The sequence below is a fragment of the Perca flavescens genome, chromosome 21, assembly GCF_004354835.1.
Source record: "Perca flavescens isolate YP-PL-M2 chromosome 21, PFLA_1.0, whole genome shotgun sequence".
NCBI lineage: Eukaryota > Metazoa > Chordata > Actinopteri > Perciformes > Percidae > Perca > Perca flavescens.
Window position 1 is genome coordinate 9,674,878 of NC_041351.1, and position 20,572 is coordinate 9,695,449.

Sequence of the window (20,572 nt, forward strand, 5' to 3'; positions counted from 1 at the left end):
TATGATCCCTTTATAAAGGATTTCTTATTAGAAAGCTTTCTATTGAGAAAATGCTCACAACAAGGTCTACAATTAAACGCACACAATGTACATATCAAGTATTCCCTCACTTTTCAAGAAGCTATTGGTTTCCATCAATTTCGCTAAAAAGGCTCTTGAAACTTGTGGAATCCATCACAATAAATGTTAAATCTGCATTTATTTTTCGTCAAAGTCAAATTACTGTTCAGAGGTCCCAAAGTGCATTTCTTCTCAGATCAGATAAACTGTATTACCTCACAACAATATTGGTGATGGATTTCACAAATGAAGCAAGAATCTGCTAATTGATTTTTTATCCCAAAAGGGAAAACTATATTTCCAGTTTGCCTGGAATAATATACACAAAAAAATCCTGAAAAACTACAATATGGTTTTCGTCAGCAGTTGAATCAAGTGTATCTATTTTGTTGTTATTGTAGTTAAGGAGCTAAAACTTGCAAAAAACATCGGTATGGTCCTTTTTAACTGTACAGGAAATTCTTTCCTTTCAAAGCCATTGGAAGCTGACTGTCGGGTCGTAAAATATCTTTTTGTACTGATTCCAGCAGATGGCTCTAGATAGATAGATGGATAGATAGCTACTATTCCTGAGATTAGATAGTATGTGTTACTGCATTCATTCTTGACTGAATTAGATAGCCGAACTCTTGAAGTTAAATGTTGTTTGTTCTGTTGTACTGTGAGCAGATGTGCAATCTAACCAGAAGATGGCAATATTGCTCTATTTTCACAGGCTTGTTGGATAACATTGCCCTGATGGGTCTTTTTATACTGTTGCTATACGTGTACGAACTTGACTTGTGCTTTGATGTACTGTGAACCATTGTGTCATGAAGCATCTTGTAACCTGCAACTGCTGTTTCTCCACATGGACCTCTCCAATGCCTGTTGTTATAATCCTGTACATAAACTCAATCCTATCACTACTCTTTCCTTCTTTCCTTCCTTTCTGAGAATTGATGTTTTACCATGCAGATCCTGTAGGTTAATGTAAATAATGTATGTCTGTGGCTGGACGGTGTGGGATCAGTGTAAAGTCTTAAACGCCTTCTTTACCTGTGTTAAACCCGTCAGCTGTTCCTCAGTGTAATGTGCTGAATCATGGTTGAGTATTAAAACATACCTGGTGTAAACAAGCATTCAGTGTTGGTGTGGCCTCTTTTCTCTGTCTTATTATTTCTTAGTTTGTTAATGTTAAAGCCACCAAATAAGGATAATTATGCGATATGCAAAGGGATAGCGCCATTTTCCACACTCAAAATAAATTGATGTTTAATTAATGTATTTACAGAATAAGTATAAGTAAAAAGATAGCTTACAAAATAATTAATTGCCTCCTAGTAAATGAAAAGTACATTTTCTTAGCTGCTGCTGGCTAATTCTTATTGAAAACTGTAGAATAAGTGATTTATAAATTAGCATAAATGACTCAGCTTTTGGGACATGGCTCAATATAAAAAAATAAAATAAAATTATGAAATGATTAGGAAATATGTAATGACGGGCTGCAGTTATTGGAATAAAAGTATAGCTGTTGGGGTGTAAACTTATGAAACTGCAAACAGATTTAGCCTTTTCCTATATGTTACTCAAGCTCAGACTCCCCAAACAAGTCCCCTTCTTCATAAAAGAAATACAGCTATCAGATACATGTAGGGGGAGTAGAAGTAAAAAATCTAATACAATTGAAATACTCAAGTACCTATAAGTACAGTATTTGAGTCATATTCCACTGCACCATTTTATAAATATTTATAAATGTGTTGTATTATTGCCATTTTGTGTATAGATAGATAGATAGATAGATAGATACCTTATTGATCCCCAAGGGGAAATTCAAGGTCCCAGTAGCTTTAAGACATCACACACAACATACACATACATCATAAACAGGATGATAAAATAACAAATCCACATGAATAATATGGACAATAAAAGAAAAGATACAAAAAATAAAAAAAATCCACATGAATGTACTAAGGGATGTATAAGCATGAGACGCTTGCAGTGACAGGGCAGGGACTGACTGGTAAGGTGCTCTATGTAGTGTGTGTCATGGTGGTAGTGCAAATAAATCCAATAGTGCAATACAGTATAGTACTTACATTATATTTGTGTGAGCCACTCCTTCAAAGACTCGTGTCTAGAACTTGATCTACAGCAAGGGGTGGCAGGACTGTCACAAAAGTAAGAGCAAGAGGTTCAGAGTTGGGCTGTATTCACACCCTTAGGTGAGTAGAAGTAAGAAATCTGTGTGAAGTAGTAAATACTATAAATGATCCTTCAGTATGATAATAGACAATAGGTTTGTCTGTACACCTTTAACTCAGAGTCGGGAGACCAGTGATTAAGTGGAGTTACTCTAAATTAATCTGGATTATTCCATGTGTTGAGAGTTTTATGGGAAAGAAAACACAATATTCCATATTAGTCTGGGAGATGAAAAACAAAAGCGGATATATTTTCCAGGAAGTAACATGGTTCATGCAATGTGGAAGGCATGGCTTCCTGCAGCAGTTGGGTTATGTGAAGAACAGTTTCTGTTTTCCGATCTGCCCGGAGGTCTTCACTGAGCCTGTGGCCACAACTTCTGCAGGGCCTGTATCATGGGATAGTGGAACAACAGCAACCTCTGCAAGGAGACGTTCACGAGAAGACCAGCGTTAATAACCAACACGACAATCCAAGAAGTCTCTGATCATTTCAAAGGGATGTGAGAAAGAAGCATTGATGAGTCTGCTGCCCAGTGTGGAAACAAAGCTGACATCATTTTGTGAAATTCATCCAGAGCCTCACCACAGAGTCAGCCAAGGTTAAACTGGACAACAGGATGAGCAAGAAGCACAATGATCTTCTGGACATGTTCTGCAGGATAAATAAAAATATCTATCACTAAAGACTCTGATCGGGGTGACGGAGCACAAAGTAAGACGGATGATCCAGGAGAAGCTGCAGAAGGTCCATGACCATGAGGTCCATTACCTGGTGGAGGTCAGCAAGAAGGAATCCCAGAAGGACATATTAGACAGTGCGAAGGTGTTCGGCACTCTCGTTGCCTCGATTGAAAGGAGACAATCAGAGCTCATTAAGTAGATGAAGAAGAAGCAGAGGGCAATCAAGAGGACAGCGAAGGGCTTTATTAAAGCTCTTGAGCAGGAAATAAGTGTACTACAGCGAATATGCACAGAGCTGGAGCAGCTCTCACACACGTTAACGACCATTTCCATGTCCTCCTGAGATTGTCATCTCTGTCCAGCCTTCCACACACATGAATGGACAGCAAGAGTTCAGCATCCAGAGTAGTTAGTACGAGCAAAGAAAGTTGAGAAGACTGCGAGATGAAAACCATCCAACTTTGAAGACTTTGAAGTTAACAAAGAAGTGGAGAAGTTCGGTACTACGTTGTTGATGTAACTCTGGACCCAGACACTGCACAGTGCTCCCTCGCTCTCTCTGACCATGAGAAGGTGGTGAGGGAAGGCAAGTGGCAGAAGAGACCTTTCAACCCCAAAAGATTTACAGGATTATTGGGTTCATCGGTTAGCCGTCAGGAAGATTTAACTTTGAGGTGCAAGTGGAAGGGAAGAACAAATGGGCCATTTGAGTTGTTAGAGAGTCTGTCAAAAGGAAGAAATGGTTTCCTATATTAACTGAATATATATACTGGATGACAGAGTTTGGAGATAGTTGTAAAGCCAACACTGCTCCCCTCTGTTATTCTCTACCCACGGAAGCTGAAGAAGGTTGGGGTGTTAGCAGATCAAGAGGAAGGGTGGGTCTCCTTTTATGATACCGAACGCAAGTCTCATATTTACTCATTCATCGGCTACACTATCAACGAAAAACTCTACCAATACTTCTATTGCGTCACTGATGATAGTGCACCGTTGGTTGTAATACCTTTAAATTCTGACAAATCCCACGAAAAGTTAAAATTAAAATTTGTTTGCTTCTCAGCACTTTTTCAACTTTGTTAACCTGCCTGGGGCAATGTAGTTTTTTTTATTTAACAAATGCTACTAAAACATGAGTAAATAATGCATTTATTGGTGACTATTTTCAGCCACATATTAATAAATTATTTAAGTATTTACGGCAGCAGGATGCTGAATGTGGGATTGACTCAAAATAAACGACAGTACCCTTGTTCATAGTCACCCAGTGCGACAGAGTGGTTCATTTATGTTTTTTAATATGGGAGCTCTGCTGTATTTGACAGAGTAATGAAGTTTAGCTAAGCCAACAACACTTGGTAGGATCAATGTATTGTTGCTTATGTCCTTTTTGAGAGATTTTTTGACAATAACAAAAACTGAATAAAATAAAAAAAAAGGGTTAGCCTATAATATCATAACAACTTGTAATAAAACTCTTCAATGCTGCTCATCACTTTAGTAGCTCAATTGTGATGTTTCCTTTACAGTTTTGTTTTCAGTTCTGATCTAAATCACTCCAGTATTTGTCTTTGACAAAATGAACAAATATCACACGATAAACATGTTTTCATGAATTGTTGTTTGAAATTTGGATGGAAACTCACCTCTAATGATGACTTGAAGACTTGTGAAACTGACTTTGGAGGATGAGGAAGTCTGTCAATGGTAAACTTGAGGGATTGGCCTATAAATACAGAAACAAAGTTTAATTTTAATGATATGATATGACGTATCTATATTTAATGGAATAAAAGGAATCCACAACAAAAAAGGTACCTTTCTGTTACACTTTCACAAGCCATGCTCAGACAGCTCCGACATCCTGTACAGTAGAACTATTTTGTACTGTTTGGTGTACTTATGAAACTAAAGACATCAATAATTCTGTGTGTTTTAATCGTTTTTAACCGCGCTTTGTTTTAATTTTTTTAACCTTTTTTCTTTTTTTCAACTGCTCTTTAATGTTTTATGTAAAGCACTTTGAATTGCCCTGTTGCTGAAATGTGCTATACAAATAAAGCTGCCTTGCTTTGCCTTGTGTGGTCTTGATGTTGTAAATAAATGCTATAATCCCCAACTTGAGAGTATGGTGGTGATGGCACAGTGGATATGATACATACCTTTGGTGTGGGAGATCTGGGTTCGATTCCCACTGTGATACATCAACCAACGTGTCCCTGAGCAAGACGCTTAACCCCTAGTTGCTCCAGAGGTGTGCAACCTCTGATATATAGCAATTGTAAGTCACTTTGGATGAAAGCATCAGCTAAATGACATGTAATGTCCGGTTTAAGAAAAAACAAAGATGGCAACGGCCATATTGCTAAACTCCTTATAATACAGCCATGCTAAACTCACGACTTCAAAACCATTGTAGATCCATGTTCAAAACCCATGTAAAATATAATACATTTAATAAAAATGGCAGTCAACAAACCAATGGGTGACGTCACTGCTGCAACGTCGATTCTTTTTTACAGTCTGATATTTACTGTGGGCCTTGTTTTATAAAAGTACATTGTCATTGTTTTTTTAAGGAAGGAGCTGTGCCTGAATAGAAATTATTGGAAAAAATAAAAACTCTGAGATGAAAAACAAGGGAAAATGTCCTTTAACACCTCAACAAAGTCAAAAGTAATTTAGATTCAGGAGACTCGTTCTGGGCCAGATTTTCTCCTAATTTATTGACACGAAGATTCAGAGGTCAGAGAGGGCTAACAAGACCCATTCCCTCAAGACTTTCTCCCTTTTTGTGTCTTTGAGAAAGCAAGTGTGAGCTAACCAACTGCTGAGCTCTCCTCATTAATCACACAGAAAGCAGAGGAACCAGGGGGAGCTGTCCTACATCCCATGGACACACGCACACACAGACTCGATCCTTAAAATAACTGGGACCATCATAAATAACACCACAAAACCTTTTTAAATAAGGCTGCAGCATTACTCAACACTTCACAGCGCTCAACGCAGCTAAAATAAGAGCAATGGAAGACAGTACAAAGGCTGAAGTGGTGAGACGACGCACGAGCTGTTGAACGGACAGCAGTGATTGTTTTATCCTGTGTTAATAGCTCTGGAGGATATGCAGCGTTATGCAGGGCTTAATCTGACTTTATGTGATGACAGACAAATATGGAGGGCAAATATTATGCCAGCTGTGATGCCGGGTGGTGTTCAGAGCATCCAGCCAACCACAGAAACATTGTCCAGTTTTATTTGTGCTTATTTTACTCAAATCAAAACCTTTTTTTTTTTTTGGCTTTAACAGCCAGCGACTTCATGTTAACTGTAACCTGAAACAAACTAGAAGAGACTACATGAGCAGATATTCAGCATGACTAATCAATGTTGCAGTTACATAATCAGAAATGCGTGTTGCATATCTCTATTAGCTCCAAATTTGGTGATTTCAGGTCGAGACTCTGCTGATGAAACATTCTCAAAACCCAGGCTGAACAGATAAAAAATGCAGAGGCCAAAAAAGGTGTTAAAAGTACATCCAGGGTTAACACAAAACTGTTTTAGCAGGTTGTTTGCCCTGGGGATGGATGGAGCACATTACCAGGGAATGGACGCCTTACCAATAAGATATTTGTTGGAGACAAAAGTGTTTCCGTATGACAACTAAATCCGACATGAAAAGAATGTGTTTAACAAAATAAACCAGTCGAGAGAGATAAAACAGTGCTGAAATAGTATTTTTATTAAATACTTTCAAGATCCAAGTTTGAAGAATAACAAAGCTATGATGAAGACCAACTAACACTCAGACAAACACTTGATAGTCGTCAATTCATGGTTGTATTTCATTGTACATCATGATCATGCAAAAAAACTCCAGCATCCATGTGAAGGCTGGGGGAGAAAGCGCAGCCCAATAGTATATCATTACAACGCAGGGAAAACGCTAACATCGAGGGCCTCATACCAAGCTACGGCTCCTGAATCCTTTTTTTTTTTTTTTTTTTTTTTTTAAAATATTTTTCATGTCACCTATTCAACATTCTGGATGGAGGATATTCTTATTTCAAAAGATGCAAATATCATATATTAACACTAGGCTCCATCCTTATTCAGGTAGGTACATGGTAGAAATGCGTAACTGAAACATGCATATAACTAGGTCTCCAGCTCTGATTCAACAGTGTAGGTCATAAAAACCTGCACACCCACACCAACTCTTTCTCTGGCTTTTAAAACTCATCTCAACTGAGCAGGCAAGATTTAAAATCACATAGGGTAGATTACATTAATAAATAATTTAGTCCTGTCAATCAATCAATCAATCTATGATTTGTGTTGTCTTTACTTCCTCCCTCGTTTCCCTTTTGATTTATTTTTTTCTGTGTGTGAGGGAGAGTGCAGAACTCCAGCTTGGCAGATCGGCAAATTACCAAACGACAAGTTAAACAGCAACAGCGACGACAACAAAAAAACGCAAACCAGTAACACAGAAACAGAGAAACAACAGAGAGAGGTACAAATAAACATCTCAAGAGCAGGAACTTGTTGGTACACGGAGGGGGGGGTGGAAGATATCAGAGGGTGAAGGTGGTGGGGGTTTAAGATACGACTGTCGCGGATGGATGGAGACAATTAAGCAGCACAGCAGGGGGTGGCACCATGGTCACACAGCAGTGGTGCAGATATGTTACAAAGCCTAAACACACCACCAGGCGTGCGTGTGTGTGTGTGTGTGTGTGTGTGTGTGTGCATATGATATGAAGAGACAGCTCACAGCATTGGGGGATCACGAGTTGAGGACACTATGATGAAGGTCTTCATGTTCAAAAACTCTTTTTGGGCTAAGGGGTCTAACTTTTTTCAACCAGTTATTTCTTTTATTCCCCCGTCTCTGAAAACAGTCTTAGGTCCACGGGACTAGAGCTGGTAGCCCACATGAGTGCGTTTATTCAGCGTGTTGTTTGTCGTCAAAGATTGAGAGCTACCAATATTTTAAGGAAGTACTGAAAGGAGGAGAATTAAACCAAATTGAAAATCAGTGAAAACTAAACTAGATCGGGGGTCACAGAGGTCATGGGGTGATTCCCAGATGCACAGGATGAGCGTCTCTTAGATACATGTACATATATTACACTTTTCTACATATATCTATACATACACTGTTATTACACAGTGATTATAAACAAACCAGGCCCTTGCAGAAAGCAGAGAAAAGGAGTGGGAGGGTTAAAAGAGGGAATGGTTTAAGAGTGAGAAGAAAAAAAAAAGGAGAGAGAGCGTGGGGAGGGATTTGAGGGAGAGGCGGCGGGCAAACATGCAAAACGCAGACGCCGATCCCAGCCCACTCTCTCCCTCCACTGCAGGCAACAGAACTTGTTAACACGCAGAGGTTAAACTTTGCACAATAGAATCCCTCTTTTTAAAAATTCAGCTGCTTTAAAAAAAAAAAAAAAGGAGCCTTGAATATACGATCAGACAAAAAAAACAAAAAAAAACTAAAAACAGAGAGGCTCCGGTTATTCACAGGAACGCAAAGGGAACAGGACGCTAAAAACACAACAAAAACAAAAAACGCCCCAGCCCCCCACCCCAATCCCACAACAACACGATTTTCCGTTCGGTCGGAAAAACAAGCACACAAACAAAAACACATAAAAAGCCTAAAGTTCTACACTTTGGTGCTTCATGTTTTTGATATCAAGTTTCTCTTGCCATCAAGTTCTCTGACTGAGCCGACTGGATTTTCCCCCCCTTCTAGAATTCAGATGGGGAAAAATCTCCCTGCATCTTAACATCACCGTCCGGGTAACGAGCTTTCTACCCGACATCCCTAGAATGCCAAAAATGTGTCCAAAATCTCAGCTGCTAACCTTACAACTCCCCTCTGTTCCTCCCTTATTAGATAGTGAATATAAATGCTTGGTTGGGTTTTGGTGGTTTCTGATACATCTAGTCATAATTTACACAGCATATTCATAACTCATACTCATAAACTGTCACAAGTTCAACTGTAAACCCTCTCCTCACGCAGGACGTCTCATCTCGCGCAGGCAGAAAAAAGATGGCTGCCATGGGGAGGGATAGAGGGCAAAGACTCGCCCTCCAATCAGGCGCCAGATGCATGCATCATCCCCTGGGGGCGGTGTCTTGTGTTCAGCCGGCCCCCAGCAGGTCAAAGGGGGGACAGGATTGGTTGGTATCGTGGAGAGGGATGCGATCTCGCCCGGCCGGGCTCCTGGCACTAGCCAATCCACGCAGAGGACGTGCCTCTTAAACACGCTCGCTGAAAAAAACTGCCCCCCAAAACATACACTCCAGTAGACTGGAGGCTCAGGACCACTGGGGGAGAGAGGAGGAAACAGGCCTGAATGTCAGTTATGGGTCAATTAGGACACAAACAAATCTAAATATTTCATTTCTTTTTTTAAAAGATAAACTAAACTTAAATAATGTATCATAATTTAAATTGTTACTACCACTGGGTAAAAAAAGTGAAACATTTTCAATTTCTACACATGGTGGCTTTAAAAGGAGCTCTGTTTGTGGGAAGCTGTGTGTGTGTGTGTGTGTGTGTGTGTGTGTGTGTGTGTGTGTGTGTGTGTGTGTGTGTGTGTGTGTGTGTGTGTGTGTGTGTGTGTGTGAGGAGACTACCTGATCACTGTAGTGGTGCAGCAGGTGCTCCTGAGCAGTGGAAGTGAACGTTGAGCCACTTGCCATCGCGACGATGCCACACCCTGGTCTCCTCTGATTGGCTGGAACGAGGGCGGCCTGTGGTGTCCACAAACTGTGTGAGCCGGATGTAGGCGATGCACGCGGCATCCTCGCCGATCAGGTGCACGTGGGGGTTGAGCAGAGTGGTGTGCACAGGCTTGCTGTTCTTGCTCAGCACTGGTTAAAATAAACAGAGACAGACCGAAAAATGTATCAAGGCAAAAACCAGATAGACTGGATTTTGTTTTAAAAGTTGTTATTTTGCTTATTTTCTGTATGTTAAGTGTGCTTGGGTAACAGTTATTATTATTATTATAATGATGATGATGATGAGAAAAAGATACCTGTCCACAAGTAATGGAAGTAAGTAAGTAAGTAAGTAAATACTCATGAAGGGAAATGATGTTGCATATCCTCTGAAATCGGTTCTGACAAAACAAGGATTTTGAAGAAGTCACATTGGCTCTGGGAACTTGGGAGTGACATTTTATACAACAAATGATTAATAAACAAAGTATTTAGCAGATTAACTGTGGAGTTTACCACATTGGGACAGTTCAGATGCTGTCAGGAAAGTCGTCAACCAAAAAGAAAAATGCAAAAAACACATTTGCTTGATATTTCTAATAAAAAAAAAAAACAGACTACACTTTCTAGTGATCCTTTGAGCAGAAGCTTTACCTGGGTGGTATTCTCGGTGCTGGCGGATTAAAATAAATGGCTGTGATGTGGGTGTGTGCGTGAGTGGAACAGGAGACTCACAGTTTTCAAAGTAGAACTTGTGAAAGTCCATGCCCTCCACCAGGTTCCCCAGGGCCTCGGGTTCAAAAGAGGTGAGTCCAGGATCACAAATCCTCCTGAGAAAGAGCACAGAGAAAGAAACGGAGACGGTGAGAAAGTATGAGTGGGTGAAAAGACATTAGAGAAATCAGAACAGAGAAGCAGAGTCTTGAGAGAACAAAGCTCTAATGAATCCTGTCCCAATACATAAATTTCCCTTCTTGCAGAAGCACCAATTCATCCGCTGCTTTTTTGTTATACACGTGCAGTTCTACTCACGTGTAGGCATCCAAATCTCCATTGTTGATCGCTTCAATCAACTGCTCCGTTATCTTTATGATCTCCTGTTTACGAGCTACAGAAAGAACAAGAGAGAGAAAGAGACAGACAGAAGGTAAATGATGAGAAGCCAGTTAGGAGGCGAGACAACAATTAACTGTGTGGTGGTTTTGCTTGATGACATTTTCTCTCATCACTTCCAGCTCCTGCCTTCCCTTCAGGCTCTCTCCGTGTAGCTACAGCTCGACGCTCCTCTTTAACCTCATCACTCGGCCCGACGCAGCTTCCTAACTGCAGCTCGAACGCATCACTGTCTGTCACTCTGCTTCTCATCTTCTGTACGACACAAAAACTGACTGAACACTACTCTCTGCTCTCTCACTGCCACCAAAACAACTACAAATCCTTTTGTCGCTTATTGAGAGCAGTAGGCTAGATGGAGCCGGTTACCTCCAGGATCTGGGTTAAACTAGGCTAGCGCTGGGGGCGTCAGACAGAGTTATGACACGCACGGAGATGAGAAGGGTATGGATGGACTTATCTAACTCTGGGGGATACGGTGAACAAGCTAAAGTCCCAATAAGTTGACGTGTTCCTTTAAATCTACTGTTTATTAATATAAGTGAGTATTATGATGCCTCATTTTTCAACACACATTTTAAAACCTCAATGAAATCACACACAAAGTTCCAACACTACATACTGTAACTGTCCCTACTACAAAAAGCCATCTTAAAAAAAGAAAAGGCTGGCGATATTCTCCATTTTACTTCTCGTCGTCAAATCCCATCAAAAGACCAAAACAAACAATGAACTGATCCTACTAACAAGTATTCCTCTGTGCCACAGAGCTCCATTGTTGTCCAAAGACTATTAAAAACACATCAATGATCATGGCCAATGGTGGCACCGTGGATTACCACACTTTTGGTGTTTTAGTGACTGGAGCACCAAATGTGTATTAATGCACAGCTGAAAATAATCAACTGCACTATTTCCTCCTGCCCAGCTGGTTGAGGACATTACTTGACCTTTTCATAAAAAAATATCTATATACAGGTTTTCTGCAGGTTTCACCAAGTCAAATTTAAGACTTTTTAAGACCAGTATGAAGGCAATTTAAGACCTATATCGCAACATTAAAAAAAAAAATCCCCAATTTCCTCATTCGCATTATAGGACTAGTGTCTAGTCACCGTGTTAAGGACACAGAGCACCTCTGCTCTTAGTGTTGGCTCTGATCCAAGAGCGAAACCGAGGTGGTTTACGGGAATTGCGGAGCTGCTGTGTGGGTCTGGCCTAGCCAGTGTGGAGGTAATGCTAGGGCCGCCAGATAATAATAATAACACAAAATCTTATTAACTCAGGGCTCCAGACTGCGACCAAATGGTCGCATTTTGCAACCAAAATTTGAGAGTGTGCGACTGAATTTTACATCCAGTCGCACATGTGCGACCAGTAAATTTGCCCCCTTTTTTTACACGTTAAATGTCGAAACGTAGGTACCTGAGCGCGTAAGCGCAAGCTTATCTGTCCTCTCTGAAAATTGACAGAGAGCGGTGCTCCGACACAAACACACACGCGCGCAGAGTTGCGATCGGCGCAAACTACGTCGGCTGTTTTGTTGAAGTCACAGTGAGCGATGCTGCTATATGATATTAAAAACAGTCACGGTGATGTTGACGTTACACTTCCTCTGAGACAAGCAGCAGGCTCAACAGTGTGCAACTGTGCCCTGGTGACTGACTGACAGGCTGTAAGGCAAGGCAACTTTATTTCTACAGCACCTTTCAGCAACAAGGCAACCCAAAGTGCTTTACATGAAACATTAAAGAGCAATTAAAAACGGTCATGATGAAAATACAACAGGCTAAAAAAGTTACAGTGAGTAAGAAATTATTATTATTCAATTTAATAGGTTGTAGGGACGGGTTTGGGAGGAGAGAGAGAGGGGTTTTATTTTTTATTTTTGTTTAATTTCTTTAGAGTGTAACATATTCTAATAAAAAAACATAATGTTCTAACTACATAGGATAAATAGGTTTGGAATTATTTTTACAACTGAAATAATTGTTTTGTAATTACAGAGGGAAAATACCAAAAAAAATGTACCGTTATAATTTCAGGTATCTGTACCAATATTGGTTCAGATGCGAAAGGTACCCAACCCTAAGGGTAGTAGCCTAAACAATGCATGTTTAATTTTAAGGTGAATTAATTGTAATTGTAGACTATAGTTGGTATATTTTTTAAATATTTTGTTTACTGTCATGACAGCAATGGTGCCTTCTATATTGCATCTTCAAAAGTGACACTGAATTTGAAACACTACATGGTAATTTCTGCATCTATTATCAAAGTATTTATTAGTAATACAGTGGAAATTAGTAGAAATGTGAATATTTGGTTAGCATGTTGATTTACAGTGTGCCCCTAAATTTTCTGGTTGCGCCCCTAAAATTTTCAGTAGGGGGCCACTGTGCTCCTAGTGAAAAAAGTTAGTCTGGAGCCCTGTAACTGCAATATAAGTTGCATTTTGGTCTCATTTGTAGTTGTAATACAGCAAATTATATTTGGATTAGTTTTATACAGTCTATGATTTGGACTAGCAAAAGAAAGAACCACAACACCACGGAATAAAAAACAAACATTCTAAAGCGCAACGTGCAAGGATCAGAACGTAAAGAGTCGTTCAAAAAAGTAAATATTGAAGTAAATCGGCATGCCAATTTTTTTACATTGCGATATAATAATAATAATAATAATAATAATAATAATAATAATGATAATTAATAGAAGGTTCAAGGTTCTTTATTTGTCATGTGCACAACAATAACAGAAGTAGTTGTTGGCAATGCTCATTAAATAACTAAAAGTAAAGCAAAATCTGATTGTAGAACAAAAGAAAAAAAAAAAATCTGATTCAAGTTCTCAACCCTCCTGTTGTCCTCGGGTCAAACTTGACTTGTTTTCAAAGTTTCCACATCAGAAATGTAGGTATCCTTTAAGCAAAGTGCCCAAAAATAACATGGATTGTTCCATACAATGCTCTATGCAAGTAAAATGAAAGGTCAGATCACTACTTTCATTGAATGTGATTTGGTGTTCCAATACATTTTTATAGCATTTAAAAAAAATGAAACCGTTTCTAAACAGTATCCTGACTAAACTTTGAAAGTTAGTTATCCACTCAATGGTAACCCTTTGTCAAAATAATTTTTACACTCAAAAATTAGGTACAATTTCATATAAATTAGGTTGATTGACCATGAATTCCACACTAAAGTGTAAAACTAGTGGTAATAGATTGATGTTTGTGGTGAATCCGGTGGTAGTGACAATTTTCAAATTTTAACCAGGAGGACAACAAGTTGCATGGTCGACGGGAAGACAACACAAGGGTTAAGTAAAGTGTATAAAGATTAAGAAATGATACATGATAGAAACGATATAGAAAAGTTTTATATATCGTTTTGACACTATATATCGTCATATCGCCCAGCCCTACGTTATCTGCAGGCTGCTTTCCTCATCCCCAGAGATGCAAGGTTTTAGTGTGCAACAACAGCTACAAGTGAGTAGACGGCAAGGAAAGCAGAGGTCAGTTAGTCAAGACTGTGTTCTTACTCTGCTTAGTGTTGCTTTTAGCAGCGACAGTGTTGCTCCCTAGTGGAGCGGTAGACATGGAGGACTGCGAGAGCTCAGAGTCAAGGCAGGAGCTGTTGCCCGTGCTGTTCCATGCCATGCGCTTTACGTCATGCGGTGGAACTGAAACACACAACGGTTGGTCAACAAATACAAAACACATGGATGGATGACAAGATGCCAGAAACGTATTTGATCACACACACACACACACACACACACACACACACACACACACACACACACACACACACACACACACACACACACACACACACACACACACACACACACACACACACACACACACACACACAGTATGCAGTAAAACAAGTCACAAAACTGAGCACAAGACAAAGCTGTGGTGGGTTCAGTAGAATTAGTGAGAAATAAACACAAAGCGTTTAAGTGTGGGTTTATGACAGACATGCAGATGGGTAGCATGAGAACAGGATGGCAGCTGGAAGCGAGAGCTGTACAGCTCTGGTTGTGATGCTCTGTGATGTGGAAGTCATTTATCTGCCTGCTCTGCTCCCATCAACTCTACTCTTAATGCTCGTATACATTAACAAAGCCTCGCCTGATGAGCTGCAGCACCCAGCACAGAGCGGATCGAAGCAATTGTTTGATATTAGCTCATGTTATGCCTGTGGGCAAACTAAGCATGTTCAGGAATGAAGGTGGGAACGGAGGAAGGACACAGGAGGAGGAAAAGAGATCAGATGGTCACTTTAGTGCAGGTGTGTCTAACAAGAGCAGGAGGACAAGAGGAGAGATTATAGAGTATATAGGGGGAAAGAGGTGAGATAACGACGTACAGAAGAATGGTGTATTAGAGAGAAACGGAGAAGAAAGGAGAGAGAAGATTAAAGCACATAACAGAATAAAGCAGAGTAAAAGGAGGAATGCAGGAGAAAATGCAAGGACAATGAGGAACCTGATGCTCTATGGTGTGCATGGTTCCAGTAAAGTCAGACAAGGGCTTGTCAGACTGGTTTAGGACACACAGCTGCAAGGTAAGCAAGGCTTCCTCCAGGTGAAGCTGTCACATTAGGAGGATAAGGGGATAGATGGAGTGTACACACACACCCACACACCCACACACCCACACAAACCCACACCCACACACACTTCAGGGTTCCCACAATGGCCCTGATGTAAAAAATGTCAAGACTTTTCATGGCTTTCCATAATTAGGTCAACATGTCTCCGTGACCTACAAAAGTAGTCCCTGCTGTCTCTAAACAACTTGTTTAGAGACAGTTTGTTCACTTGTTCTGAGAACAGTGAAGTTAGGTCCAGCTGGTGAGGCAGTTCAGGTCCAGTTTTGCTCTTAGGAAGTATATTACAGTATTAATGGCTAACACAGCAGGAAATGACCATCTGCAACTAGTGTGTATAACAAGTTGTAAAATGCATCCGAGTAATGCATCCCTGTTAAAAGAAATATTCCGGTTTATTACAACTTGGGTTATTATTGTAGTTTTGGCTGATTGGTTACAACAACACTGCACTCAAAATAATTGAAGAACAAAGAACATGGCCGATATGGATATAATAAATGTTCATGGATGTTTATATGGATGTTACAAAATACTGATTCCACTATTCCTCATAAAGGCGGGCTGCCGGTTCAGATTATAGTGCCACTGCGGTCCACAATGACTTTGAGGTATACAGATTTTTATTACTATATTGGCAGATATCCTGAATTATTGCCAATAATCCTAGGATAAGTACGGTAAATTCAATTTTATTTGGAAAGTTAGTATGTAAACCGTGATTTATAACAAACATCTGGGTAATCATTTTACGGTTAACCTCGTTTCTTCTAAATACATTTTTGCTGACCTGGGCCATGTTCTTTAAATGTGGCTTAACATGATGCTAACAGGCTAAAATGACCCGGTTAATCCTCATCCTGCTTAATTGGGATAAATGTAATGTTGGTCCTTTAACCGTCAGAAAAGTTATAACTTTATTCTTTCTTGTATTAAATAAATAAATAAATAAAAATATAAATATATCTCCTCCATGTGCGTAGGTATTTCACTCTAAATTGCAATAATTACGCTAACAGTTACCTAAATGTTCTCATCTATTATCTTAATGCCTCTAAGAAAATAAGTCATTTGTATCTAGAAATGGGTTCATATATGGGGGTTTTCTCTAAAATGTTTGGGTCATGGACCAGCTAACTGTGAATAAGCTGCAGATACGTTTTAATCCAGCTTTTGAAGAACTGATATCCAGACTTGTGGCAAATCATCAATGAAATCAAACTATATTTAGTTCGGTGAACAAAGAACAGGAACCTGCGAGTTTGTTTAAAACTTGTCTGACTGCTCTTCACAATATCAAATTTTATGTTCCCTGAGTTTCCGTGAATCATTTTCTGGACTGCCCTGAATGTAGTATTTAAAATTTAAAAACATAAAAATCAACAATATTCCACAAATTCCAAAACCAGTGGGAACCCTCAATAAAAGCTTGGTGGATCAGAGTGAGGGGGCTCAAAGATGTAAGATTGCCAGTGACTACAAAAAGCCAGGGTGCGAGTAGGGGTGGGGGGTTGGTTGGGTGGGTGGGTAGGGGTGTTAGGTCCTTGCCAGTGGCGACCGTATAGCTTCTGGTTGCCATGGATAAACTTACTGGCAGGTGAGCTTTGAGGTGAGGGCAGAAGTGGGGGCATCTCCTCTGTGGCGCTGCTCTGACTCAGCGCCGAACTGTCCGCTAGAACACACACACAAAACGCAGCCAGACACACGATAAATACATACATCCACACACCACAGGCAGACAGTCAAGAGTGCGAGAGACACTTGTTGTATCTCAGCAAACCTGCCAGTCACTGCAGTCAAATACACACACTTCACTAAATGGGAGACAGAGAAAGATAGAGTGGATAAGGAATATGGGACTAAAACACTCAAGTACCTTTCCTACCTTTCATTTCCTCCTCGTCGTTGGTGGCGTTGCTCTCTGTTGATCCCTGGAGTGCAGAGAAACAAACAGAAAGATACTAAAATTAACACAGCCAGCTTTAAGGTCCAATGGGCTCGAGAGTGCAGCAGCTGGGTGATGCTTGGGCTTTCAGACGGACAAAAACACATATCTCACCTTGACTCCATCAGGAGGGTTGTGCACCACTGTGCTCTGAGATTCCTGAGATGTAGAAGAGAACAGTTAGTCCAACACATCCGAATCCTGGAATCAGTGCCTCTCAACTGGGTTTAAACTGGGCCCTATACTCTACATCAGCCATGGGGTGATCACCTAAAGGTGTCAAGAACACCCATGGATAGGGCTAGGAGACAAATCAATGTTTATTTTCATTATCAATTATTTCATTGATTCATTGTTTTGTCTAGAAAACGTCATAACATTGTGAAAAATGCTCATCAGCATTTCCCAAAGCCCAGGTAGACATATTTAATTAGCTTCTGTAGTCTGACCTACAGTCCGAAACCCAAAAATATTTAACTTTACTATCATAGAAGACGACAAATACCAGCAAATATTAACATTTGAGAGACTGGAACCAATGAATTTTTGGCCTTTTTGCTTAAATAAATGGCTATAATAAATTTATTATCAAGATTGTTGCAGATTCATTTTCTGTTGATTGACTTATACTCAAATTGTAATTGTGATGATATCACCACACTGGGCTACAAAATTTAATTAGTTACTGCAGCTTTATCTTTTTCTTGATTAATTCCTCAAGTTAAAACAATATTGATAATCAAAATAGTTGCTGATTAATTTTGTAGTCTGTCAACTAAAGCTCTGGTTTCATCTGATGTGGTACATAAAAGTGGAACGCAGTTCTTTGCATTGAACATCAATAAGTTATGTGATTTTGCATACATTTAGCATAAGATACAAAATCTACTATATAATATTCTAATTAATATTCTGAATTGATTTCAGCCATATCGCCCAGGCCGACCCATTGCTTACTTTGGAGTCCTGCACCACCAGTTGAGAAGCACTACCTTACCAGACCAGACAGCGTAATAATGTAAGCATACCAGCCCAAGATGTAATATGTAATGCATGCTAATAAAGCGTCTTAAAATTACAACATGCTAGAAGTGGATAAGTTAAGTTTGGCAGTATGGTAAGGATGTCAATGGGGATGTTAATGATGGCAAGATAAACAGGTTAGAGTGAGAAAGATGGTTGAATGTTAGGATAAATGGTTGCAAGGCAGTAGAAAAGTTAAGGGATTGCTGATTAAGTATAAGAGAAAAGACAATAACAGAGGCAGTTACAGGATAAGACTACATTTCATTTGGATATCAGCTAAACCTGGAATCTACGGTTCTCTGAGCTGCCACTTCAGAGGCTTATAATCATATAAAGTTCATGCTCAGAATTTTAAAAGGTGCACATGTGCAGCCTGAGATTTAGGGTAATGAGCATTTTTAATAATTTCCACAAAGTTCAACGGATTTAAAATTCAGTAACACATGTGCACCTTGGGGGGTAAAATGGCCAGAGGATGGGTACTGCTGGGACAGGCAATGTTACGGTGCAACACCTCCTGGATGGTAGATGAAGGATGACAAGCAGCGACTATGACGATGGAGGGTGAGGCACAATGGACTACTATGCAACTATTGGGAGGGAGGAGGGGGGCGGGGGGGGGTTAAGAGGTGGGAACCAACACTGCGGCGGCCTACTGTACCATCTGGGCGTTGGTTGCCATGTTGGTGTCTTTCAGGGCATTGATGGCGCTCACTATACTGTTCTTACTGTTGTTGGTAGAAGGCTGGGACGAGAACGCAAACACTCAAAGTGAACACATACGTTGCACACACTCACACACAGATGCATTAGAATCATACGCCTTTTAGGGAATGGGGCTAATGTTGGTCAAGGCTCCGAGGCTGTTGAGAGCTAACAGGGTAAATGAGAGGGTGAGTGCTACAAAATGGCCTCTAGATCATCCTTTTAACTGCCTCACTAACTCTCTATGCCTCCGCCACTTAACTGCACAGAGAGACCCCTGGGGCAGAGGAGAAAGAGAGGGAGGCATGAGGGAAGGGAAATGCTTAATAGCAGCAGAGAATGATGGTGACTGCTCGGAAAAGAGAGCAGCAAACCTTTAACTGAGACTAAAGGTGAAAGAATAAAACCAACATAAAAAAGAATTGATTGATAATTATACAAAATAATGTGACTAAAACTGGGGGGCACTTCAACAGAGTTTCTCAAACTTGTGGATGGAACGGCAGGAATTCTGGGATCTAAAAAGTTGAGAAACCTTGAGATGCAGCATTATCCCCTACAGAAATGAACGGGAAATTAGAGCCAAAAAACAAAAGTCTGGAAAACCCCTGAAAAACAAAATCATTACTGAACGAAAAAGATATTCCTTAACATAATTACAAGGTGGAGAAAGTGAGCTTAAGAGAGAGAGGTACAGAAAAAGAACAGAAGGCAAAAAAGGGGTCAGCTAATAGAGAGTCAGGACACAGTGTAGCAGAACAGAAGAGGGCAGAGAGGTGACGAGACAACCTTACCTTAGCAGAATCTGACTTCTTGTTGAGTAAACTTTTGCATGCTGAAAAAATAAAAAGATAGAAAGGGAGAGAAACCGGTACAAGTTTAACTGTTGACAACAGCATCCATGCCAATCCGTACAGCCCTCTTTCAAAAGATTTTTTGTATAGCTTTTATAGAAATCCACAACTTTAGCAAAAACCTGGATCTAACATTTGTCATATCTATGAATCCCCAATACCCAAGCTTTTAAGGGCAAATAAGTCTAGATGTTGCCAAAGAATAACATGCATTTAATGGATTTCTTGGGTAGGTTTTCCCTTGGTTGTACAAGTTGCTACACTCTGCAAAACCCATTCACATCATAATCCATTCATTGCCATCTGGGGAAAAAAAAAGAGAAACCTGAGAGCAAAGTAAACTTCCTAAATCCATTTCCTGTCTGTAAGATCCCAGCAGATCTAGAAAGAGAGTGATGGTCAGACTCAAACTGCCGCCAGGACTGACGGCAATGAGCTAGGTTAATGTAAATCATTGATTTCCTTTAAGGGTCCCAGTCACTTTCCCTTTCTGTCTAAAGCTCTCAGCTGTCTGTTGCTTTCTTTTCTCTAATTTTCTACTGACACACACAGGTTCCAAAAAATCTTGTGTTTCTTACCTTCCAATAAGAAATGGGAAAAGGAAAGAGGGGGAGAGAGGGGAGG

The 20,572-nt window shown here is 40.1% G+C and overlaps 1 protein-coding gene across 11 annotated transcripts in view; it reads right to left on the reverse strand.

Annotated features, from left to right (window-relative positions):
- Positions 1-6,658: 6,658 nt before the first annotated feature.
- The window catches only part of LOC114548031 (calcium/calmodulin-dependent protein kinase type II subunit gamma), a 45,338-nt gene continuing 31,424 nt past the window's right edge, over positions 6,659-20,572 (reverse strand). For 2 of the 11 annotated variants that reach the window (XM_028567683.1, XM_028567681.1), the window contains 10 exons: positions 19,889-19,929; positions 19,051-19,134; positions 17,478-17,522; positions 17,295-17,349; positions 17,010-17,090; positions 14,340-14,480; positions 10,713-10,788; positions 10,416-10,510; positions 9,594-9,830; positions 6,659-9,281 (listed from right to left, as the gene is read on the reverse strand). In XM_028567683.1, coding sequence (XP_028423484.1) covers positions 9,598-9,830; positions 10,416-10,510; positions 10,713-10,788; positions 14,340-14,480; positions 17,010-17,090; positions 17,295-17,349; positions 17,478-17,522; positions 19,051-19,134; positions 19,889-19,929 — 851 coding nt within the window. In that variant the 3' untranslated portion in view covers positions 6,659-9,281; positions 9,594-9,597. The remainder of the gene's footprint in view (positions 9,282-9,593; positions 9,831-10,415; positions 10,511-10,712; positions 10,789-14,339; positions 14,481-17,009; positions 17,091-17,294; positions 17,350-17,477; positions 17,523-19,050; positions 19,135-19,888; positions 19,930-20,572) is intronic. The other 9 variants (XM_028567686.1, XM_028567684.1, XM_028567687.1 and 6 more) reach the window with 5 other exon arrangements.